Source organism: Misgurnus anguillicaudatus, chromosome 22 (assembly GCF_027580225.2).
Source record: "Misgurnus anguillicaudatus chromosome 22, ASM2758022v2, whole genome shotgun sequence".
Lineage (NCBI taxonomy): Eukaryota > Metazoa > Chordata > Actinopteri > Cypriniformes > Cobitidae > Misgurnus > Misgurnus anguillicaudatus.
Window position 1 is genome coordinate 5,359,176 of NC_073358.2, and position 26,912 is coordinate 5,386,087.

General features: G+C 36.7%; 1 protein-coding gene across 2 annotated transcripts in view; it reads right to left on the bottom strand.

The window, feature by feature from the left end:
- tmem132e (transmembrane protein 132E) overlaps positions 1 to 26,912 on the bottom strand; it is a 450,599-nt gene that overhangs the window by 12,370 nt on the left and 411,317 nt on the right. For both annotated transcript variants that reach the window (XM_055200522.2, XM_055200523.2), the window contains exons 5-7: positions 23,158 to 23,301; positions 10,165 to 10,370; positions 5,935 to 6,211 (exon numbers count right to left, since the gene is read on the bottom strand). In XM_055200522.2, coding sequence (XP_055056497.2) covers positions 5,935 to 6,211; positions 10,165 to 10,370; positions 23,158 to 23,301 — 627 coding nt within the window. The remainder of the gene's footprint in view (positions 1 to 5,934; positions 6,212 to 10,164; positions 10,371 to 23,157; positions 23,302 to 26,912) is intronic.

Below are 26,912 nucleotides of genomic sequence, written 5' to 3' on the forward strand. Positions count from 1 at the left end.
TGAACATTCCTTGGACTTGAAGGAGCTGGACCGCACATTCATCTATTTTAAAGATAGGAAGAGATATGACATTTTCAAAAATATCTGAATATGTGTTCGTATTAAAAAGGATGGACATATGTGACATATGTAACTCGGGTGGTTTCAGAGTGAGTAAATCATGGGGTAAATTTAATTTTTGGCCGAACTATCCCTTTAAGACAGCAAGTTTCAAAGATGCAAAAATAAATGGCAGTGCCGTGGTTGGATAGTGCAGATTAAGGGGCGGTTTTATCCCCTTCTGACATCACAAGGGGAGACAAATTTCAATGACCTATTTATTCACATGCTTGCAGAGAATGGTTTACCAAAACTAAGTTACTGGGTTGATCTTTTTCACATTGTCTAGGTTGATAGAAGCACTGGGGACACAATTATAGCACTTTATCATGGAAAAAGTCAGATTTTCATGATATGTCCCATTTAAAGGCTAGAGAAATCTCTTCTAAACCTACAGTAGATGTTATAGATCTGGCAAGCCAATTAAGCCATTGAGAATACAATCAGTTATATGCTCAAAAAGAAAGCTCATGTTACAGGGATAGAGATAATGCTGTTCATAAGATTCACAAAACAATGTTCAAAGCTGACAAATCTTTGTGCTCAAATCACATTGATGGGGTGGAAGATCAAAGACATATATACCGTAAGCTAAAAAAGATCCTTGATGTGGTAGACCCATAAGCAACATTATTCACGTCTCTCCCGTTGCCTTGTTTTTCGGAGTGGAATAATGCGCTTATACTTCGTGTATTTTTTTAGCTCACATTTAGCAAGTTCTGCATAGACATTAATTATTAATAGCCTTTGCAGTTTTAATTAGCAAACTTTTTCTTTCATGTACAAATATGTTCATGATAAAAAAACTGACACTTTTCCAAAAAATGAGAAACGTTGTAAGGAGTTTTGATCTGAATGTCACGAACAATCAAAACTCTTTCCAAATGAACCAATTATGTTCTGATTTAAAAGCAAGAAAACTTCACTTGATTCCGACTATTTTATCTGAAGTTTTAGAATAGACGGATCATTCTCTTCATAAACTTTTAAAACCCCTGAAAAGCATTCTTTGACTAACAACACATGTAAAAACATTTTCATTAAAAGAGATACTGTTAATAAATAAATAAATAAATAAATAAATAAATAAACAATTAATTTATTATGTTGACTCTGAACCAAAACTGATGTCCTAAAGGGACACGAGAAGTAAGGTAGTCTGATACGAGCATAGAAATCTCCCTAAGACTTCAGTCGCATTTGCTGATCCAGCCTGTATAGTAATGTCAAAAAAAGTAAAGTTTATATTTGGATACATGAGACAATAAAAGAGACAAAATGGTAGCCTTTGGGACACTTCACATTACGTTTTGACAGGTAAGAAACCAAGAGGATAAAACGGTGTCCAGTTTTGTTATTAACCTTTTAAACTCGTCATCCCCGTGGACCCATCGGTGGGTCAAATATTGCATCATCACATTTATTTAAAAACATCTGTAAGATGTGGAGCACCAATATAGACATCTATGGTATTGTTTAAAAGCTTTGAAGGTGCAGTGTGTACATTTTAGCAGCATCTAGTGGTGAGGTTGCGAATTGCAACCAACGGCTCAGTCCAGGCTTACCCCTCGCTTTTGAAATGCATAGAAAAGCTACAGTGGACGCCACCAGAAAAATATGTCATCGTTGGAGACGACTTAGTAAAAAAGTTTGTCCGTTAAGGGCTTCTGTAGAAACATGGTGGCACAAAATGGCGACTTCCATGTAAGGGGACCCTCGGTGTATGTAGATAAAAACGTCTCATTCTAAGGTAATACACACATAACAGTTCATTATGTAAGGTCTTTATACCCCACTGATAATATAGTTTTGTATATTATTTTGCATTTCTTTCAAGTGATCCTTCTAAAAATTACACACTGCACCTTTAACCTCAGTTTTCTTACCAGTAAATTTTGCATTTATGTTACATAAAATAACTTAAGCTATTTTTCAAAAGACCATAATGTACTGTAATTGTATAGACATTCCAGTTTAAGGTCTCATAGGAGAAATCATGATCTAATAAATCTTTACATTATGTAATGTCTGAATAGAAATTCAAGACAACATTTTTCTTTTCTTTTTCTTTTATATAAGAAATAGAAGACTTCAAAAAGCAACCCACTGTAAAACATCAAGCAGTTGTTGGATAAAATGTTATGTAATGTAATGGATATAAAGTAAATTTTTATTACAAATTCTAGGCACAGAGTGACTATTGTGCATGTGTTATTTTATAGTTTTGATGAGTTGAATGTTATTCTAAAACGTGAAAAATTATAAAATTATAAAAATGCGGTAAAATTCCTTTCCTTTGCATCCAAATAATTTTTTTTAACTCTTCTTTGAATAGATAAACAAGCAATATTTTAAATGAAAGAACAGATCCTCTGCTTTCAAACAAAAAACCCATCTTCATTTGTGATCAAATATGTTCTAAAAAATGGTTATGTTTATTCAAAACACCAAATTTTGAACCAGCTGAGATTGCATTTTTGTAAAGGACTTTTATTGGAGATCAGATTCAGAATGACGATTAAGACATACACAGAGTATTTACTGCGTTTGGTGTATGCTGTAGTGTTTTATAAGTTAGGTAAGAGCGTCACCTAGTGCAGTGGTTTTCAAACTGGGGGCCGCGAGATGGTACCAGGGGGGTTAGGGTTACATTAATTTATCATAAATTCTTTGTAATTAAACCTAAAAAAATAAGGCTACTAACCAAAAGCACTACTTTTTGTATAATTTCATGTTTTTTTTATTAAAATGTTGAGTTTTAGAATAGTTTTTGTCACAAATTTTCTTTGGGGGGCCGCGAAGGAATGCACTGTACACAAGGGGGGACGCACGCTGAAAAAGTTTGGGAACCACTGATCTAGTGCATAATAAGAGAAATATAGATTGCAGTAAGAACTCGTCTTTGGCAGATTTTCTCCACAAGCTATGCGATTTTTGTTGATACATCAAACACTTCGAAGCGATTCCATATATTACGTATATATTACGATTTTATATTACATGCCTAGTTAAGCAGTTACATTTAACTCATTCACCGCCATTGAAGAGTTATCTTGTCATTTATGAGTTCATATTTAACTAATAAATATGCCTTTCTGGACGAATTTCAAAGTGAAAGTGTAATACTGTTTTTATCCACCAGATGGCGCCAAACCGAATTTATCAAAAACGGAAGTTAAAAAGATTTAATGATTTATTTTAACTGCCTTTATGTTTGATAGTCATTCTGAGTCTGATCTCTAACATAAATTCCTTTACAAAAACGAATTTTTTTAAGCTTTTTGCTCAAAATGTTGTATTTTTGAAGAGAAATATCCATATTTCAGTGGTTAAATTAAGTAGTAAAAGTAAATATATAATAAAACGTTTTTTCCCCATTTTGTTTGTTTGTTTGTTTGTTTATTGTTTGTTTGAAAGCAGAGGGTCTGTTCTTTAATTTGATATCATTTGTATGTTTATATATTTATAGAAAATAATTTTTCCTGCAAGGAATTTTGTGGAAATTTTGTTAAAATCACAAAAATGCAGGTGGGCAACTTTTCTCAAAAAGGCTGGCGGTGAATGAGTTAACTTACAAATGCAACCAAAATTTATGACATAAATTTGAATTATAAAATTAACACAATCTCTGTCCCAAATGGAACATTTACAAAAACAAACTAACAAAAAAAATAACCCTTTTTTTAAATAAAAAAAGAATGACATGCAAAATGTCACACAAAATCAAGCTTACGATGGCAACAGTCAAAGTCTTTCAGTATTTTGTGCCAATAGTGACAATCACTGAGGTAGTTTTAGAAAAAAAATGTAATGAAATTGAAAAATAAATTAATCTAAAAAATAAAGCTGTTAAGCATTTGATCTGTCACACAACATCAGATCTAACAGTCAAACAAGTGGTCTCTTTTCGGGAAGTTTTCTTAAAAAAATCAACATGTTCAGGAGAGAGGACACAGCGTTTTCCAAGGACAATATCACCTGCAATGCTAAACGGTCGCCGTGATTTCACAAAGTAAAATGTGATCCTGGATCAATGTTTTAATCAAAGATACCCCAACCTACCCTTAACTCAAACCCTAACCATTTTTAAACCCTCAAATTAGTGTGAAATAATAGTTTGAGGGGTATTTTTTAAAAGCCCGTAACCCAATCCTAAACCTAAATCTAAAATACTCCCTAATCCTAATCCTGCAATTTTATTGGTTAATGAAAATGTTGATCCAGGACCAACGGTGTTGATCCAGGATCACATACTTGTGGTCCACACACTCGTCTTCTATCTCTTTCGCTGTGTTTTTCGCTGCTAAAACATCTTTGTTGCTGCATTGCATTTACTTGCTAAAGTTTGCAGATGAAAAAACCCGAAATGTGAGCTTTGGCCGAAATGAGGAGCTGGAGAGTGTCAAAATTAAGGATTTTTATCTATTTTATCATTATAAATAAAATCAATGTATCGTTCCATAACTATGTATTGTTACACCCCTAATTTTTAGCATTAAAAAAAAACAATTATTTATGTTGACTCTGGAACAAGACTGATATCCTAAAGGGACAAGAGCAAAGAATCTCCCTTAGGCAGGGGCGTCATGCACCAATTTTTTTTAAGGGGGCACAGTGTCAACAGCTCACAGAAATTTGTGCATACACAGACATCAAACGAAATATTATAGAGCTTTCAGTCTTGTCCATGGCACTTACATTTCTAACAATCTGAAAACCTCTGCTTTCATGCAAAAACCTCCAAAATAAGAGTGATGACTAACTTTAATATCAAATACTATTCAATCGGAATAACGACACATTTGTATCATATTTACATCTGAAACGGCATGTTTTATTTAAGTCTTAATGGCTTGTTTAATTGTGTCATTAATGCATTTTGCACAACAACTACATTATCATATAAAATTAATGTAATTTTAAATCCATATAAACAACGAAAATGACATAAGCTATAGCCACGTGATTGATTTTAATGTTCAATAATGATTTAAAAAAATATGTTTAGATAAAATTATTAGAGGAACGGATTTTTGCATTAAATGTTACCTGATATGTGAGCATGTGAGATTCCGCGCCCGCGTGAACTCTGGCAAACTTTGGCGTTGTGCCAAGAAGATGAATCTCTACTATATAACGTTGAGACGGTCACATATAAAACCATACATTTTCTACACAGGTTTACTGCACATTACCGTACTGGGGTTTGGAAATGTTGTGAGCGTTTCTAACACGTTTTAATTCCTCAGATAGCCAAATGCAGCAGCAAGCCAGCAACAGCAGAGAGCTCGTGAGCGCGCCCAGACGCTGATGACGTCTGCGACTGCGCAGACTGCAGCGCCAGCTGCCGCCAGAATAAAAGTAATGTAACATGATCAAAACACTATCAAAACGGCGAAAATCTCCAAAAAGTGACAAGGATGCAGCACAGAATGTATAATATTGTGCATATTAAACAGATTAAAAGTCAAATAACAGATTAATGGACGCTTATTTGATTTTGAGGTTGGATGCAAAATCCGTTGGCTCAAAAAAACCAAGGGGGCAGGTGCCCCCTCAGTTTGAATGGGCATGACGCCTCTGCCCGTAGGGCTGATTCACACCGGCTGCGTGGCGTATCTGTTGTGTGTCAGTTGCGTGGCGGCTGCGTCGCGTTTTCTGTGCATACCAGAAGCTTGCCTGACGCGCTGCTGTTGCTACAGGGGACATATATTTTGCCTGAAACGCTTCCAAGACGCTTACGTGTGGCGTGAAAAATAGGGGTCGGTCGTATTTGAGAACTGCGCTTTAATTTATCAATTCTGTATTCATTTGGTTCTGGCTTTGCTATTGTACCTTAAGAGTGGATGATCCCAATTCATTAGCCACCAGCACCGTCCGGTCCACTAGCTCAGCCACTCTGGCATCCACCACCTTCAGAGAGTCCTGGACCAGCTCGGTCACATCCACTTGCCAGTCAGGGCCCAGCATAGTGATCATCTGGTTTGTGCCCTCAGTAGAAGTAGTGTGGAACTGGGTCAGAACCTTAACCTGGGCCCTCTGGTACTGTAGCGTACATCCGCGGCTTACTTTGCGGTCATCTTCGTCATCGTCATCGCTGTCTCGTGCCGTTCTGTGGAGAGGGATGAGAGATGAGAGAGGTCTTTATCTAAAGGACAGTGCATTCATGCCATACATTTTTTGTCAGTGGAAATCGAACCCAAAACCTTTGCTCTACCAGTAACACATGAAGACCTAGTTAAAGAAGGTTTCTCCATGCCTCACAAATACCAACCCACTGAATCTCTGTAATCTGTCTCTTTCTGAGGAATGTCACTATATGTGAAGTGAAAGAGAGAAAGCGAGACAGGGGCGAGAGAGTATTGAGAGCTGAATGCCATTCCCACAACTAATGAATCAGATAACCGGAGATGTCAGAGACAGCTGTCTGTTTGTAACTGACAGCGCATAGCCTGCCCATCAATTACCTTCAATTGAGCTGAATGCGAAGCAATGCGTTATCATGTAAGGGAACAGCCTGGTACTTCTCACATGAGAGAGAGAGACTGTCAGGCACAAAATTGCCACTCGAATTGTTGACTGGCATCTTGATCTTTTCTGAATTATATTCCCATAGATGTCAAAAGCAAGAGCATTTAAAAATAAAATAAACAGACAGAACCTCATCCATCTTTTCATATTAACCTGTATTAATATGAGTTTCAGAGCTGAAGAACAAACACACAAAGAGCCTGACCAGCGAATAAAAATCAGTGTCCATTTTTGTGGACAGATACTTGGATCACCAGTATAGAGTCTTGAAATTAGGCAATGTAGTGGAATAAAATGCAGCAGAGGAAAAAACAAGAGAGAAAATAGACAATGAGAGGAAGCCGAATCAAAGAAACTCATATCGAGGTCAGATGTAAAATTAATGACACACTTGCATGGTCTCCTATTAAACAGCAGCGAGACATTTCACATTTGAAAGTGAAAGGCTAGATAACAGTGTAACCTTGCAATAGCTACAGTAAAAACTAAGTAAAAAAATGTTTTACATTTTTAATGTCCCATTTGAATGTTTAAAAAGGGCACTGATTACCTGTATAAAGGCCATAAAAGACCCCCCACACTTCAGTACCAACTTTAGTTCCTCTCTGCTACAAATGAACACTTAAAGTTTGTTTGTGGGACCTACTGTTATCGTACAATTACACCGAAAGTGACAGGAGTGCAAACGTTACCCCATACTTAACATAGTTAATTGTAACAAAAAGAGGGTTTGTTGTAACATCTGCTAAAAATGTGTTTAAACACACATAATTCAATCAAATTCTGTTTATATACTAAAAGTGGATATCGTTTATATATCTGCCTATAGTAGATAGATATCCACACATTTATCCATCCATGATCCTTAATCTAACCATCCGTGTATTATGCATTAATGCTTATAAATAGATTTTTTAAAGAGTTGCGCAAATTAAGACAAAAAAGTCATAATTGTGAGTTACTTCCTCTGGTATTGTATTAACAGTTATCATTTTGATGATTTACATTGTTTTCATTTCATTATCACTCTCAATAACATAAACACACAACATTTATAACAGCGGGGTAAAAAATAGAAAGAAAGCATCTGATCACAGTGATGTTGTTTGATATAGCCTACCAGCTCGGTAACTCAGAACTATAAGTCACGCCACGTTTATTGCTACACTTTTATACAATATAGCCTATTGCAAATAGTCTATCATAACTTTCTATAAGCCTAGTGTGTAATTGAGACATTAATTTAAGAAATGCATTAAAAGCAGAAAGACGTAGGCTGCGGAAATATATAGTGGGTTCACTTCAATCCACACCACACCCGACGTTCTTGGTTTGCTTCTTATTTATTAAATTGAGGCAATTGTTTGATTAAACATTGATTAATATTAAGATACAATTTATACAAAACGAAATTCACTTTTAAAAAAGTCTTTCTACAAAACAAACCTATGCAGGGATAGCAAAATCGCTAGCCCGACGTCCCGTGGCTATGGCGAATTCCTGTCAGGCTACAAAAGTGTATCTGCGCCCTGCCCGTCGGGCTGAGGAAAAAAAATTGTTAATGTGTTTGCATTCTCTCAGATGTAGTTAGGTAATAATTATAGTGAATCCTGCGTCATCTTGTCAGTATACCATCCTCACTAACAAGTGAAACTGTCAGGAAATGAAGTGAAAGCATAATTAAACCCATTATTCCTTTCGTGTTCACGTCTGATATGCGCGCTCCTCGGCTCCGCTCTTCACGAGTAGGGTACCCGCTTGCTCTTGTGCTCATCAAAAAGTGAAGTAAATGTTTATTTATTTGTCATTTCGTTTAACCTCAGAGTCTAACATTATTGTAGCAATTCCCAATTTACTGTAAAACGGTAATGTTTACTTTCTTACTGTTTGTCACATCATTTGTCATGTTTATTGTATTAGTTAATAATAAAGAGAACAAATAACTGCTTGTCATATTTATTTGATGTTGTTTATTTATGAATTAATAAAAATGTGTATTATATTTTATATCGCAATTTGTTTATTATAAAAAAGTAGAAAGTGACAAAAAGAATAAAAAAAAAAAATTGTGTATAAACGTAAACCTTTGGTGTTTACTGTCAGTATCCTTTAGCTGATTCCACTTATGCGTTCGTCTCCCGTTGCATCATGGGAAATATGAGTGAGCGAGTGTACATCAAATGTACCCTCAAAATCAGAGTGGATTGTAGGTAAAAAAATAATGAACAAATGTAGGAAATGAAGTTGTTCACTCAGGTTTCAGACACCACTACAAAATGGCCGACACCCATTATAGTGCACTATAAAGTGGATAGGAAGCGGTTTCGGACACAGCTCTAGATTTGATACTTTTTGTCTAAAAACTACAGTTATTGTCCTAGGTCATTTTGCTCATCAAGAAAACACATCTTGAATTTTTACATCCAAATATATGAGTTTGTGTACGCTGGCGGGCGGACTTGCGTGCAACGGTTAAAGCTTTGCGCGCGGCTCGTCGTCCTCCACCCATACTTGGGAAGCTTTTCTTCTTGTTACATTGGCGGGTGTTGTTTGAGTGATATGTTACACCAGAGGTGAATGTAGCAAACATCAAATACGCCAATGTGGGATTTTTTATAGAAAGACAAAATGTACGGGAGAAATACCGGAAATGATTTAAACGGGATGATGGCGGGAAAGAATGGTAAAATACGGGAGAATCCCGGGAGGGTTGACCGGTATGCAAATGTCACCAATAGAGTTTTAGAAGAGATCTCAACAACAGTGCTCATCATACTCTTAGTACATTTAAACACTTGTTTCTATTTGTAAATAAAAATAAAATAAATAAAAATAAAAACACTAGTTTCTATTTGTAAATAAAAATAAAATAAATAAAAATAAAAACAATTGTTTCTATTTGTAAATAAAAATAAAATAAATAAAAATAAAAACAATTGTTTCTATTTGTAAATAAAAAATAAAAATAATAAAAATAAAAACACTTGTTTCTATTTGTATTTTACCATAGCAATTTCAGGAGAAAAGAGCAACCTCTGGGTTTTCTCCTATACTGAAATCAGATCATATTACCATTTAAATGGTCCACTTTAATGATCTTAATTTGAGATTTACATTAAATAAAGAACGAGCCCTGGTAAGGGAGGCATAATGACATCGGTAAGCAGCCCGAATATTCAACATCATAATTCACTCTGGAGACGTTCCTCATGAAAAATGTCTTTGCTGAGGGATGTTCTGCCAAGCACTGCGTGACACGTTACTGCTTCAATTTGTCAAAATCACAGCAAATGGGCAGCATGAAGAATGGCGTACGGTGCGACATCAGCTCTATACAGTACAGTAGCTTCAATGTAACTAACAAAGTCCTTAGCGGCCTAACATAAACGCTTGTAACAACTTCACTAATTAAACTAACAAATCCAAACAAACAAGCATAAAATAAATTCAAAGAAGAATTAGAAGTGCAACCATTATAACAAGTATGGCAAACAGCAGTTATATATAGTAGCTCGAGTGAATGTTGCATCTTACCTGCGGTCGGGGAGGATGGGCACCCTCCAGCCCTTGATAAAGCTCAGCCTGTTGTCCGAGAGCTCCACTTTAAGAGGCAGTTTAGGTACCCATACAGTAAGCTCAAGAGGTGCACTGAGATGCTCGTAGCTGAAAATCACTCTGGCGTTCATGGATCCTCGAGTCTCTTTCCCGTTTACGAACACATAGTCGCAATTCATGGACACCTGTTGAGAGCAGAAACAGATGCAGGGTTTGACCGAGTGCACTGTGATCCGTGAAGAGTCTACACAATACATTCTCAACATTTCTTTAACTGTGACGGCAAGTGGATGTGAGTTTAAAGTAGGGCTGTCAATCAAACAAAAACGTTGAAAAAAATGATGAGTTATATGGCAATGCGATTACCCAGAATTAACATTTATACATTTTGCAGATGCTTTTATTCAAAGCAACTTAGAGTGCATTAAAAGCTATACGCTATTTATCAGCATGTGTGTTCCTTGGGAATCAAACCAATGACTTTTGCTAATGCACTGCTTTACCAATTGAGATAATTAAATTATTTACAGTTATTTGCATGTCAAGTGTGTTTACATGCACAGAATAAGCAGATAACTATCAAAAATCTGCTTAATATAGAAACCTGTTTTCATGGGATTTGGAGATTTGAAAGGTTTCTCGCAGGCAGTAACGTCACAACCTATAGTACAGTGCATATAGTCAATCAAAGTCTTAAGCTATACTGTTGTAACTCATTGCGTGTCTGCAGAAACTGTAAATGTAACATGAGCTTTTATTTTCGCAGTGTCTCTGCCAACTACTTGACCATTCGAGCGCAGACTTTTATGCGTTACTTTGCGCTTACTAGAGACATGCGCACATGAACAAAACTGCAAGAAAGCCGGTTAAGTTGTTACCTGTGCGGATATTTTTTTGCTAACGCGTTTATGCGCTTTCCCCAATAAAAGAAAATCATTTTACGTATTTAAAAAAAATTTCAAGAAAACAATTTCTTAGTATTTTTTGTCTTGTTTTCAGTCAAAATATCTAAAAACTCTTAAAGGTGCAGTGTGTAATTTTTAAAAGGATCTCTTGACAGAAATGCAAAATAATATACAAAACTATATTTTCAGGGGTGTATAAAGACCTTTTTATAATGAACCGTTATGTTTTTATTATCTTAGAATGAGCCGTTTCATCTACATACACAGAGGGTCCCCTTAAGTGGAAGTCGCCATTTTGTGCCGCCATGTTTCTACAGAAGCCCTTAACGGACAAACTTTTTTACTAAGTTGTCTCCGACGATGACATGTTTTTCCGGTGGCGGCTACAGTAGCTTCTCTATGTGTTTTAAAAGCGAGGGGTGAGCAGTGGACTGAGCCATTGGTTGCAATTCGCAACCTCACCACTAGGCTTCGCTAAAATGTACACACTGCACCTTTAAATTAAGATGTATTTTTTATGAGCAAAATGACCTAGGAAAATAAGTCTAGTTTAAGACAAAAAAATAAACTTTAAGTAAAAAAAGCAAAAATATTTTTTTATAAACAAAAATTTAACAAAAATAATTTTTTCTTACTCTATTGGCAGAATTGTTTGCTTGTTTTGAGCACAAATTCGCTTAAATTTTATATTTTTGTCTAAAAACTAGACTTATTTTCCTAGGTCATTTTGCTTTTCAAGGAAATACATCTTAATTTAAGAATTTTTAAATATTTTTACTGAAAACAAGACAAAAATAAGTAAGAAAGTCAATTTTTTTGCAGTGCACGTTATCAGTTTATTAAACATTATTGTAAGACTATGCATGTAAACGCACTCAATGTTTACCGAGATACAGATCCCAAATAAAGATAGTTCAGAGATAAATACAAATTTAAATACATTTACTAAATAAATCACTATACTATATTAATTCTGTACTGCCTGTTTTCTGTCAGCGTGGTTCCATCCTGATCTCACAGAAATACATACTTATTTTACAAGTTTGCTAATTCTTATAAATTCGTACGAAGTAAATTGTAAAAAAAACATGCGAATATCAAAAGAAAAAAAAACAATACTAAAACAAATTGTAAAGCAAACTAACACAAATATATGAATGTGGTCGTATACATTAAATTAATATGAATTAGCCACCTACACTGCAAAAAATGATTTTCAAGCAAAAAAAATCTTAGTATTTTTGTCTTGTTTTCAGTAAAAATATCGAAAAATTCTTAAATTAAGATGCTTTTTCTTGATGAGCAAAACGACCCAAGAAAAGAAGTCTAGTTTTTAGACCAAAAATATCATATTTAAGTGATTTTGTGCATAAAACATTTTTCTTGAATTTTTCTTGAATTAAGTGTTTAAGAAAAATTTTCAAGATTTTTTTGCTTACCCCATTGGCAGATTTTTTTTTGCTTGTTTTATGCACAAAATCACTTAAATTTGATATTTTTGATCTAAAACCTATACTTATTTTCTTGGGTGTTTTGCTCATCAAGAAAAAGCATCTTCATTTAAGAATTTTTTGATATTTTTACTGAAAACAAGACAAAAACACCAAGAAAACCTTTTCTTGAATATCATTTTTTTCAGTGTATGTAGGAAAAATATGTACGAATTGCTATGAGATTGCGTTGTTACTAAATAAAAAATATATATTCTTTGCTGCCTGTTTTCGGTTGATTCGGCAAAGTATTTCTCAGGGTGTGATGAAATCCCTTCATTGTTTAGTACATTTTTTTTAAGTAATTAATTGTACCTTAATCAGCTAAATTGAAGTCATTTTCATTTCAGTGTGCACCAAAGTGAGTTAAGCAGAATTACGTCTTGCTTTAGCAAACAAATACTAGCATATATCTTGCAAATAAAGATAAACAGCGAGAGATCTCTTTACTAGAAACATGTTTCCTAAAATAACACCCCTTAGGAATTGCATCTGACAGCTTTTCTTTGTTTGTTTTTTCTCAGCAGCAATTGTTATTCTGTGCATTTCGCACAAACAAGAACACAAGTGAATGCACTAATACACATTCAGATTTTAAAGTCTCTTGGAAATTTCTTTATTACACCCAGAGATTATACCCCAAAATCAGTTTTTTATCTTATTCCCTCAGACTTCTAATGTACACAGCAGTCTTTAAAAATAAATTATTAACTGTAATAGATAGTCTAAGCTTCGCTTTGGGATCGCATCTATGATTTATCTAGGGGTCCGAGGCAGCTGACACAGTAATCAGAGAACCTAATCTTCCTCAAATGGAGGTCGGGAGTTGCAGTCTGGAGATTCATCATAGCGAGGGATATCTGTGTAATAAAATATGTAGGTCTCGAAGACAGCCCTCGGTCCTACACATACCATCAATACAGGGAATTGATCAGAGGAGATGACTCTCTCCCTTTGTAGCCTTTAGGAAAACTCAACCTGGGTCACTTCATGCTTCTTATGAAGAGACTGTTATTCATATTCTATGATTCATATTCTTCTTGACATAGCAGCAGAGAGGGGGAGACGTGGACTGAGCTTTTCGTGTTTAAATGAAAAATTTCATGGCTTGAATCTTGATCTAAGGAATTAGGCGACTGCAGTCCACCTTTATTCTCGACAAGCAAGACTAGATTTAATAGTAACAAACTTAAATAAATAGAGGTGACACTTCTTGAGGCACCAAGTTGTGAATATTGAGTTCTTGTAGAGCATTGTGCTAGCAGCTCAAAGGCCATGAGCCTTGAAAGCACTGAAAGTCACTTTGGATTGAAGTGTCTGCCAAATGCATAAACTCTTAAAAATAAAAAGGTGCTACAAAAGGTTCTTTACAGCAAAGAACCATTTTTGGTTCCCCAAAGAACAATTAAGTCAAAGTTTGCCATTAGATACAGACAAATTACCTTTTGTGAAACAGAAAGGTTATTTTTGGAACCATACATCTTTATTATTAAAAGAAATGTAAATATTGGCTCAACCAATAGCGTGAGTTTGGGGAGGGACTATCTGCTTGAGATTGGGGGGCTTTACAGCTGGAATTACACGCTTCACCTTTAAATTTTGAGCTGCCTAAATTGCCTGCTAGGTTTCAACAGCACTCCATGGTCTCTTAACTTTATTCCTGCTGTGCCACTTGTGTTGATGTGAACTCATTCTTGACCCATTTGCTCCCGGGGCTTCTAATAAACGTGGCCGGATAAATCTGAGTCAAAAGCAGTTAAGGACCGTGGGCGTCACCGGTTAGCAGGGGGCGGCTGAAAGTACTTTTATGTGCCTGCCTGCGGTCAGCGTGCCAGTGAATTACTAATCTGTCCTGGCACCTTGCGTGGTTTCAGAGGAGTGGCGGGGCGAGGTCAGGATAGTGCCGCCCATTGAGAGACGCTCAGCCTCAACACCCTCCAGCTGTGTTTAATCCACTGTTCACTGTCAGATGCACTGAAATGTTTACACCTAACAAAAGTAAAATAATTAGCTGTCTTTTTAAATTCCATAATTCACAAATTTCCTTGTGGGACTTTTAGCGACATCTAGTGGTGAGACTGTGAATTGAAAAGAACGGCTCACTCCACAGCTCACCCCTCTTTTTTGAAACGCATAATGAAGCTACGGTAGCAGCCACAGGACAAACATGTCATCATCTAAAACAACGTAGTGACAAAACACACTCTATAGAGCAGTGGTTCTCAAACTGGGGTCCAGGGCCCCCAGGGGGGCCGCGAGATGGTCCCAGGGGGGCCCCAGTTTTATGACATTTTATAAAATACATTAATTTATCATGAATTCTGTGTAATTAAACCTAAAAAAAATAAGGCTACTAACCAACAGCACTACTTTGTATAACTTAATATGTTTTGTTTAGTTAAAATGTTAAATTTTAGAACAGTTTTTGACATAAATTTTCTTTGGGGGGGCCGCGAAGGAATGCACCGTACACAAGGGGGGCCGCACGCGGAAAAAGTTTGAGAACCACTGCTATAGAGCAGTTTGTTCATTTAGGGTTACTATGGTGGCCCAAATAGCGACTTTCATATAAGGGGACCTGCGGTGTATCTAGACAGTTCATTATGTAAGGTCTTATACACCACTGATAATATAGTTATGTATTATATTACATTTCTGTTACGAGATCCTTCTTAAAGTCCCATATTGCATCTTTAACTCTTTCCCTGTCACTGACAAGTTAACTCGTCAATTAAAAGAAAACTCTTTCCTGTCAATGACAAGTTTTTCTGTCAATCCGTAATACCGAAATTATCCACCAGGTGCACTTACCCAACTTATAAAACCCAGAAGTATCGCCCTGTAGGGCAAACAGCTATATGTCCATGTAAGTTTTGAGGATCGCTCTGCATCTGATCTCTATCAAAAGTCCTTTGCAAAAATGGCATTTTTGAAGAAACCTACCCATATTTATGAGGTCATCAAAAGAGAACGCTGGCTGGCAACTTTTTTATAAATGCGTGCCGGGAAAGAGTTAAAGGAATATTCAATTTTCTTAAAAGAAAAATCCAGATAATTTACTCAGCACCATGTCATCCAAAATGTTGATGTCTTTCTTTGTTCAGTCGAGAAGAAATTATGTTTTTTGAGGAAAACATTGCAGGATTTTTCTCATTTTAATGGACTTTAATAGACACCAACAATTAACACTTAACTCAACATGTAACAGTTTTTTTCAACGGAGTTACAAAGGACTATAACAATCCCAAACGAGGCATAAGGGTCTTATCTAGCAAAACGATTGTCATTTTTGACAAGAAAAATAACAAATATACACTTTTAAAGCACAACTTCTCGTCATGTAGATCCGGTCGTGATGCGCTAGCGTGACCCCACGCAATACGTCCTCACGTCAAGAGGTCACAGAGGACGAACGCAAAACTACACCCCAGTGTTTACAAGTGTTGAGAAAGAGGACCGTTCATACGTTGTTGTATGTCAACTGATACTAATTAATGTCTTTGTGTCAGTTTATTGTTTAAAATGGTCCGCAAATGTCCGTTTTATATATGTAACACGTGACCTCCCTACGTCACTACGCATTTACGTTAGGTCGCGCTGGACCGGACCTAGACGAAAAGTTGTGGTTTAAAAGTACATATTTTTTATTTTTCTTGTCAAAAATGACAATCGTTTTGCTAGATAAGACCCTTATGCCTCGTTTGGGATTGTTATAGTCCTTTGAAACTCCGTGAAACTGTTAAGTGTTGAGTTAAGTATTAAATGTTGGGCTCTATTAAAGTCCATTAAAATTAGAAAAATCCTGCAATGTTTTCCTCAAAAAACATAATTCCTTCTCGACTGAACAAAGAAAGACATCAACATTTTGGATGACATGGTGGTGAGTAAATTATCTGGATTTTTCTTTTAAGAAAATGGACTAATCCTTTAACTACCAAAAAAATATAATATTAATTCTGATTACTACATTCCAGTCCTAATAAATTATATTCAATGCACTGCTAGTTGCATTTTTTTATTTGTAGTCAAATCACACTAACCACAAATTTACCAACACAATAATCATATTTTAACAGTAGGCCAAAAATAAATATTACTATGTAGAGCATTGGAGGGCTGCATCTTTACACACGTAAGACTTATACATTTTTAAATACATATTAGGAAATTTGAAAATTCTTATAACTAACGCAATGGTGTAACCTTGATAACTACAGAAAAATTATAAGATTGATTTACATGAGATTAATAGATTTCAGTCCTGAATGCTAAATAGCCAATTCAACATTCCAGCAGTGCTAAAATATGTTAAACATATACAGTAGCAAATAGCTTTGACACCTACAATATTCACTTGTATATATTAGTGCACAACACATATTAACCTATTAACGAGAACTGGTTAATCCATGCACAAGTTGATCCACACAAGTTAATCAATAAATCCATTCCCCTAACCTGCATCTTTTGGCCTGTGGGAAGAAACCGGAGTACCCAAATTAATCCCACACTAACACAGGGAGAACATGCAAATTCCACACACAAAGTCCCCCTGACCTAGCCGGGGCTCAAACTGGGGATTTTCTAGCTGTGAGGCAACAGTGCTACTCGTCAATGGCGGGGAAAGAGCTAAAAAGTACAGCCCTGCGCCTAGATACCAAAGAGTGCATATTAGTTGCTCAAATGTACATATCTGTAGGTAAATAGTGTCATGATTCTCCAAAAGGAGAGAAGGAGAGAACCCAGGCGCAGGCGTAGTTAACTCAAAGACTTTATTTTAGACAAGACATACAAAACAAAAGACCCACAAGGGGGTAAACAAGGCAATAGCCTCTTTCACACAGTAATTCTGGTAAATTACCATGAATTTACCAGAATGAATTTACCAGTAAATACAAAAATGTGCTGTTCACACACGCAGTGGCGTTCCGTTATTTTACCAGTAAGACATCATTCACACATCAGTATCAAAATACTGGTAAATTCGTTGAGAAAGCGGAAGTACCTGTAGCACGCGGCGAGCTCAGTGTTGTATTTGTAAACAATCCACGTCGTTCATATCCACGGTCCGTTTTTTGCTGTTTTCACATCTGTGGTAAACAGTCGCGAAGTTGCTCATGACCAAACAACATTGAATGAGACGACCTCAAACCGAAAATGCATTTTTAACAACACTACTGTTTGCACGTTAGGCTTCACAGAGGGCGTGCTAAGGACGTCGGCAATTCGGCGGTAAGCTGTTTTAAACAACTTTGGTGAAGAAATGTGGACGTAAACTTCAGGTCTGCTCAAGTTTCAAGCAGCATGTGTGTAGAAACGTCCGTAAACAGTGCGGGGGTAAACGCGTCATCTGTATTAAAACGCTATGATTGGCTCGAAGCTGTCAGCACGGTCTGACGTCATCCGTTCTAAATGCCGGTAATCCTATCATTTTCGTTCACACATAGCGCTTACCGGTAAATTACTGGTAATCTTACAACCTGTTTTACTGGTAAATTGGGAGCACTGATTTACCGGAAAGGTTCTGTTCACACATGATCTGTTAACTGCAATTTACCAGTAAATTACCAGTAAAGACTGTATGTGTGAAAGGGACTATTGACTGAGACTATGATGAACAAGACTATACTAACATGGACAAGAACAAGACTTGGAAGTAATCAATAAAATAGAATAGAATCATAAACTTTGACAAATACTGAACACACAGGTAAGTACAGGTTAGAACAAAACAAATCAGCACAAGACAGCAAACACAAGGGCATTAAATAGGGGAGCAAATCAAGAGGGGAACAGGTGACATGAATCAAACAATAATGTGATAATAAACGAGGAAATAGGGGGCGGGGTCAGGAGACGAGACAGTAGCTGTGTCCCAATTCAGGGGCTGCGACCTTCTAAGCATGCGACCTTAAATATGAGCACTCGGTCTTTCAAGGTGGCAGCCTCAGAAATCCGCGAAGAGAACTGAAATGAGACGGTCTAGCCTTCGGACGACCCATAATTGGCGTCACCTGCTGCGTCTGTCAGCAGGACATAGCGGAAATGTTCTGACTTATTAAAATAAATATGAAATCAGAAAAATATTAATTTAGTTTAGAAAATATGACACGTTGATGTAGATTTAACTATTCAACAGTATATTAAATTAAATTAATCAACCTTAGAAATATATGCATCATAAAAATAATACTATTAACACAAAACATAACTTATAATACTAAAACAGTGACAAACTTTTTTTGATAAATACACACTTTTATTTAATGAAGGTTTTAATTGTTTATTTTAGAATATCCAGCCGCTGTTGCAGGCGCGCAATGAATCTTGGGATATCCTCGGCTGTTAAGGATCCATTCGTTCTATCCTTAACAGCGCGGAGAAATGAGGACGCATTTTGAGGCTTCATTCTAAGCATCCTTCGAATTGGGACGGCCTAGTCGCGCTGCTGTGACGCAAGTGACGTCTTAAAATACGTCCTTAGAAGGTCGCAGCCCCTGAATTGGGACACAGCTAGTGTTTTCGTGTTGGTAATATATGCAGTTTTAATTCTGGTAAGGGGAATGTTTGGTCTCAAATGGCCACTGTGACTACCAGAGCCTAGAGATGTACGATCAACTGGGACGGACTGTTTACAGTTTCCTGCTCACAAACACAAAGCTCCACAGGGTCTCATCATTCAGCCCACACTATTGTTAAAAGAAATGTTCGGCTGAAAATTAAAATTGAGGCTGTTATAGTAGCCAGATGTTTATCAGTACCAGGGACACATTTGGTTGGATTTTATTATGTGCTAAATGTGATAGAGAGGGGAATGTGCAACAGACGTCTTTGTAAGCTAATGTAAACTATTTTTATTGTTATTTTTATGACCGGTAAAAGGAGGCTTCTAAAAAAAATAAATGCGGTACGTTATTTCAAAATCTGATTTCACTTGTGTATTTCATCACCATAGGACATCAATAGGAAATTGCTTATTTTTAACATTATGCAAGCACAGATTGTGTGTCTCTGAACACAAACAAGTACCGTAATACAAAAGGTACAAATCTTAAAGACTTATATACACTGTCACAGGGGTGGTTTCCCTTAAAGGTTCATTTTTGTACCTTTATGGGTATACAACACATTGAAATGTTGTACTTTTTGGGGTACAATATTATACTCTAAGGACCAATTATGTACCAGTTAAATTTGACAAAACAGTTAACTGTATCTAACAATAGATCCTTAAGGTACAGTAATGTACCCAAAAAACCTAAAACATTATGTTTACCTCTGCGACATAAAAGGTTCAGTTTTATATCCGTTTTCTGACAATGTAAAAGACGATACCATCAAATTAAAATCTGAACCCGCAATAAAATATGATATTAAAATGCATCTATCACATGATGTCACTGTCACATGCATCTAGCATATGATGTCATTGTCACAGTCATGCATGCACCCATCTGTCATGGTGACCCTGTCCTAAAGTAAAAGCTTCTGCTCCAGGGAAAAAAGCCCTGTTACAACAGATACTCGAGACTACCTTTTGAATAAGATGTTACTGGAGCCCGTAACCTTTGTCTTCCGTGTGACGCTTTTTTTCGGCACAGCACCGAGCGTTTTATTGAACTGTCAGGACTCATGTTGTCTCAGCTTGAAGGGCTCATCTTGAATTAGCCTCCAAAGTTCAATGGCCCGGGTGGCGGAGCAAACCCACACAATAACACCAGAGCTAATGCTTTGCCCGGGCTTTGCAGCACACACGTTTATCTTGAATCTTAAAACAGATAAACAATGCGTGGCCTCTGGCCCCATCTCAGATAGCTTACAGATCTCAATCTCTGCAGACGGACACTCCCAGGCATTTTATTATTTCTCTTGGTTTTAGATACAGTTTTACAGTTGAATTGGATTTTGTCGTGCCACGAAGGAAAGGATTGTCAAAATGATTGGAGAAGGTTTCTGGTCTGTATTTACGAGCCTTCAGGAAAAACAACGGTCCCCTACGTAAATTAAAATAGCAGACAGGTTCCCTCTAAGCTAGAGATTTCCTGAACTGAAGCACAATAAAAGATGAACGTTTCTGTTCAAGTCCTTCCACATAACCATTGATTTTTGAAATATATGTTTTTTGATCATAACAAACAAAGTTAGCATTTAGCCTAGCCCCATTTTTGTGAAGGAATTTTGTTACAGATCCGATTTAGGACGATTATCAAAACATACAGTTTAAACATTTTTAAAAGTTGGGTAAGTGGATAATCGCCATCTAGTGAATAATCGCGGTATTACAGATTAAAAAAAAAGAAAAAATGAATCAGGAACACGCTTTTATGCAAATGCTTTCTCTGAATTGACGAGATAACTCGTCAATGGTGGGAAAAGACTTAAAGGAAAACTACAACGTTCTTATATATTTCACTATGTTCTTACCTTAACTTAGATGAAATAATACATCCCTGTCTTCAGGGGCGTCGCTAGACCCCTTTTACTGGGGCACGTGCCCCAGTGTAAATCTTTTGTGCCCCTGTGTAAATCTCAAGTTTACATTTTAGCAGTTAACTAGTGTATTCCTCTACAACGATAATCGCGGCAAAACGGATCTATTTGCAATGTAGTTACCCAATTCACGTTTGAAAAAGCGACGCAGCAGTCGCACTGACGCGTGCACGCACCCATTCAAGTCCGTGCGCGTCTGTTTTGCCGTGCGCAGCCGCATACGAAGTACAAGACAGTGACGCCACGCGATTGAGTTGGTTTATGAAAACGTGACGAGATTAAAGTAAGTTTCTAAATAACAATGAAATTCTTATTTTCACCCGATCACTATTGTGATCCCCCGACCGGATGTGATGGACATCAGAAATGTTTTGTGCAAAGCAGGGAAAGGAAAGCAAAAATAAGAGATGGTGAGTTTAAGGGAGGTAAGACACATAACATCTTACCCTGTCAGGTAAGATTAGAGAAAAAAATCTCAGGAAAACCTCTGTCAATAGTCTATAAAATTGCATTGTTCACATACAAAAACTGTGTTATACTGTTGTTCTGTATTTTTAGATATGAAATTAATATTTAGTTAACTAAGTAACTAAGATAGATTTTTATAAAATGAAAATATTCTTAAAAATAAAAAACAAGTTATTAATCATTGTTATGTAAAATGCAAATGTGCATAAAAATATTTTCTCTGCTGTCATTATTTCCAAACATTTTATGCCTTTAAACATGTTAATAACCTTAAGTATATGAAGATGATACTTAAATGTTTTTAAATACATGTTTGTCTTTCCCAGTACTTGGAATAGTGGGTTAAGCAAAGGAAATTGTATCTTGCACACCGCAGGCTTTAAAGAAAGTAAAAAAAAAAAAAAAAAATAATGGGGGGCCTGTGCCCCAGTAGAGCTTTATGTCTAGCAACGCCCCTGCCTGTCTTTATTCAATGCCTGCACTTAATCTTTGTACAGCGCGTCATGAATGTGTTAGCATTTAGCCTAGCCCCATTCATTCCTTAGGATCCAAACAGGGATGAATTTAGAAGCCACCAAACACTTCCATGTTTTCCCTATTTAAAGACTGATACATGAGTAGTTACACGAGTAAGTATGGTGGCACAAAATAAAACATGGCGATTTTTTAAGCAAACTATATTGTATGGCGGAAGAGCACTTCGACATCGGCGCGCAGTAACATCATCGCTCAAATTTCCAATCAATATTACTACCCGAGGTCAAAGTGCTGCAAACTAAGTGCTCTTCCGCCATACAATATAATTCTCATTTTCTATCTGTTTAAAAAAAAGTGTTTGGTGGCTTCTAAAATCATCCTTGTTTGGATCCTAAGGAATGAATGGGGCTAGGCTAAATGCTAACACATTCACAACGCGCTGTACAAAGATGAAGTGCACGCATTGAAAAAAGATAGGTATGCATTAATTCGTCTAAGTTGAGGTAAAAATATAGTAAAATATTGAAAATCGGTTGTGTCTTCCTTTAAATAGTTCACTATCTACATAATAAATGAATCGTGTTTGCATAAATGGTGGCTGAAAGGTCCGCCAAACTGTTTTTTTTCTCGGCAGGAATAAAAATAAGGTAACCCTGATAGCACGATTTCTTGAATCCAATTCACAAGCCTTGTGGTTAAGTTGAAATGAGAATTTCATTCCTGTATTTAATTCAATTGCCCCCTTGAGTCCAGACTCTATTTACTGATCCTCTGGATGCCCAAGTCATTTCACTTAGTCTTATAATAAGAGCCTCCATGCCCAACTGCGCTGCTTTCACCGGGACTCTTCATTTGGAAATATTAAACACAAGTCGAGGGCACGCTCGCTGCTACCGAGCGGATAGAGATGTCGTACTGCTCGGCGCTAAATACTTTTGATGAACTGTCTGAGATTGAAAAGCCAATGATCCCTTCAGGGGATCAGGAAGGCTATGGCCACAGGAGCATATATGAACTTCACTCAAATGAGGTTTTGATGGTCATTTTATGTTCTCCTAAGTGATTTTTCTACAATTCATTATACATTTCGAGGATTTTTAAGGCCTGCTTGAGTGGACCTATCGGCATTGGGCGTGAAATACCTTGACAATTTCCTCGTTGAATGACTTGCACTGCACAAAGGATGAGACGTCGGTGACTGCTCCGTTCATCTCTATGGAAACCACCTTGACCGGGATAGCCACGGTTCGGCCAGTAAGAACCGCTGTGTTGATGATCTCAGTGTCCTAGAGAGAAAGAGAGAGAGAGATGAGTCAGTAGGTTAGTACAAGTTCACTGCACAAATAGTCTGAATGTTCAGGAAGGCCCTGAAGTCAGTTTGTGTACTATAAAGTCAATGCTTATACATAAGCCTCATGAAGTTTAAAGCCATGCGTTCGTCCTTTTCAAAGAAAAATGTCCAAATAGGACAAATTCTGGTTGACTGATTTAAAAGCTTTTTTAGACCCCTGAACGCAAACATGCCCATTAAAAGGCACAATATGTAGGATTTCACCACTAGAGGCCCCTTTTTTAAAAACAATAACAAAGCTTAAAGGAAAACTTTTTTTAACATTTCAATATTTTACTATGTTCTTACCTCAACTTAGACAAATTAATCCATACCTAACTTGGTGCGCGTGCACGTAATCTTTGTACAGCTCGTCGTGAATGTGTTAGCATTTAGCCTAGCCCCATTCATTCCTTAGGATCCAAACAGGGATGAATTTAGAAGCCACTTCCACACAAACACTTCCATGTTTTCCCTATTTAAAGACTGTTACATGAGTAGTTACACGAGTAAGTATGGTGGCACAAAATAAAACGTGGCGATTTTTAAGCAGATAAAAAACAAGAAATATATGGTGGAAAAGCACTCAGGGAAAACTTGGAAGTGTTTGGTGGCTTCTAAATTCATCCCTGTTTGGAGCCATAGAAATGAATGGGGGCTAGGCTAAATGCTAACACATTCATGACGCGCTGTACAAAGATGAAGTGCACGCATTGAAAAAAGACATGGATGTATTATTTCGTCTAAGTTAAGGTAAGAACATAGTAAAATATTGAAAAACAGTGTAGTTTTCCTTTAACTCTTTCCCCACCATTGACGCAATATTTCGTCAATTAAGAGAAAACATTTGCATAAAAAAGGGCTTCTGATGAATTTTAATGTTAATCTGTAATACCGCAATTATCCACTAGATGGTGCATCTACCCAATTTATAAAAAAACTCAAGCAAAAAAGTTATTTACTAATTTTAAACTCTGTGAATGTTTTTATAACCATTCTGAATCTGATCTCTAACAACATTCCTTCACAAAAATGCAATTGTTTTAGCTTTTTGCAAAAAAAAACCAAACAAACCCATATTTAAGAGTTTATAAGCAGAGAAAAAAATATAGATAGGATGAAACTTTTTCCCCATTTTGTTTGTTTGTTTATTGTTCGTTTGAAAGCAGAGGGTCTGTTCTTTCATGTGATAAATTTGTATGTTTATTAGCCTGACGTTGTCATACTCAATTCTAGTCAGAATTTGAGTCTGATACCGCTCCATTGAGCTAAAATTATGAGGCGTGTCTCAACCGAAAAATGCCTCTGCACTCAATTTGATAGACATACGACCAATCAGAGCAACGGAGTGTGTCTTATGTTGAAATGGCGTCTTTAGCAGCCTGACCGAACTGCTAGTAATTTCGCTACAATGATACTAACATCATTGTAATTATACTAAGTCTGAGTTAGCGAAGGTACATCAACACCTACTATGTTTACAACATTTCATTTATATCACAACATTAAGTATTTACTAAGTCATACAGTAAGACTATCTCTTACCATTTGTACGTTAGGTGAATTTCATCCACGACGATAGCTACCCATTACGTTGGCTTGAAAAATATCGGAGCCTAGCATGTCCCTCCACTTATTTAGCAGTCACGATTCCAGGCTTCCGAAAAGAAGCTGGCAACGACCGCTAATTATATCCATTTCGTCGTGCACGCCGAGTTGCATCGCCGTGATACCCATTTCAGTTGCTTCTTTAACTTTGTCCTCCATAGGAAGGACGGCGAAAACATAAACAAATGCCTTGATCGCGTTTCTCTGTTCCTCTTTTTAAATCAACACTCTGTCGATATCTTTTAGAACAGACTCAATGTCAGAATCCACACATCTGAATTCACCAGCGGCAGCCATTTCATTGTAAACAGATTCAACACACGCGCTCTTTGGTGACGTGGTTGATACGTTACTGTTGATCATCTGTCCATCATCGTATAAAGCCCGCCCTCACAATTTGATTCGTTGGCCGGTTTTGGTATTCGCATAGTAGCTCCTCAACGGTGAATCCCCAGACCGATCTTCCCGTTTTTCAAATTGTGGTGGGCGGGGCTAAGATCGGCTGGCACCCAGGCTATATGTTTATATAATTTTAGAAGAAAATTTTCCTGGAAGGCATTTCGTGAAACTTTTGTGAAAATCACAAAAAATGCTTGCGGGCAACTTTTCAAAATAAAAGGCTGGCGGTTAATGAGTTAAAAAATAAAGGTGCTATCTATGGTTCTTCGCAGTGATGCTATATACTTTTAGTGATGCTGTATACCTTTATTTTCAAGAGTGTAGGCCGCCAAGTAAGTCACGGCTGCCAATGCCGCCCACTTAAAACAATTACAAGCACAACACCCCCAACTGAAATGAAAAAAGACTATAGACTGCAGTCTGATTCATGTAGCTAAGAGGGTGTTGAAGTTCAAAACCAGGAATTTTTCCTGCTTCCGTCTTTTATTGAAGTGCACTGCTACTGTAGGAAGCTCATAGCAAAACTACCAAAAAAAGGTGTATTAAAGTAAACACATATCTGGGATGCATGTAAACATGTTTTTATGAATAGTATTAACCACAATATAGACAGTCAACAAAAACATGTGTAAATATGTTCATGAGAAACTCAACAAGAAAACAACACATCCTTTAAATTTTGTGGAGTTGGACAATGACAATTAATGAAGCCATCAGTGTATTCCCATACACGTAGTATACAACTACTGTAGCAGATCTAAGGCTCACCAACTATAGATTAACTTTTAAAATACTGCTTCCTCAGCTTAGCAATTTAAAGTTTTCCTGTTAGATGACACATGCAAATAAATCTATGCTTTCAATTACACTTCAAAAGCCGGATCCAATTAAAGAGCACATCGGCTCCACAATTGCTTTCCAGCAAAAATCAATTCATTATTTTGGTCAGAACTGCTCCAGGGATGTTGCACAACTAACTGTAAATTATTTCCCTTGTGGCCCTCAGGAAAAAAGGAAAGATTATTTAGCCCGCATTCCCCCATGCTTCAATCAAAACTGCATACTCGATGGAAAATAATTTTCAAAAAAAATCCTTTTTTGTGACGAATATCAGTATGAAGTATAAATGATAAATCGAATAGAAGGAATAGTTCACCCAAAAATGAAGATGGATCCCAGATGTATACGACTTCCTTTCTTTAGTTGAACATAACGTTTTTTCATAAATAATATGCACATTTATATCAGGGGCTGTTGAATGCTTTATTCTGATTGGTTGAGAAAAGTTCAATGGGTATGCATTATTTTTAGATAAACGCACACCTGACCAGTCAAATGTCTTAAAAAAAAACAATTTATTAGCAATGTCTGTTTTAACCATGGTATAAAAGTAAACGGTCACAGTTCTTGAATTATTTGAAAATAATGCACACCCGTCGTATAACAGCATTACCGCCTTGGGTGTGCATTATTTACGAATAATTCAACATCCCGTTGTTAAGTATTCCTCACATATGGGTCCCAAAATGTTGATGCTCCAAAAAGCAAATGCACCCACCA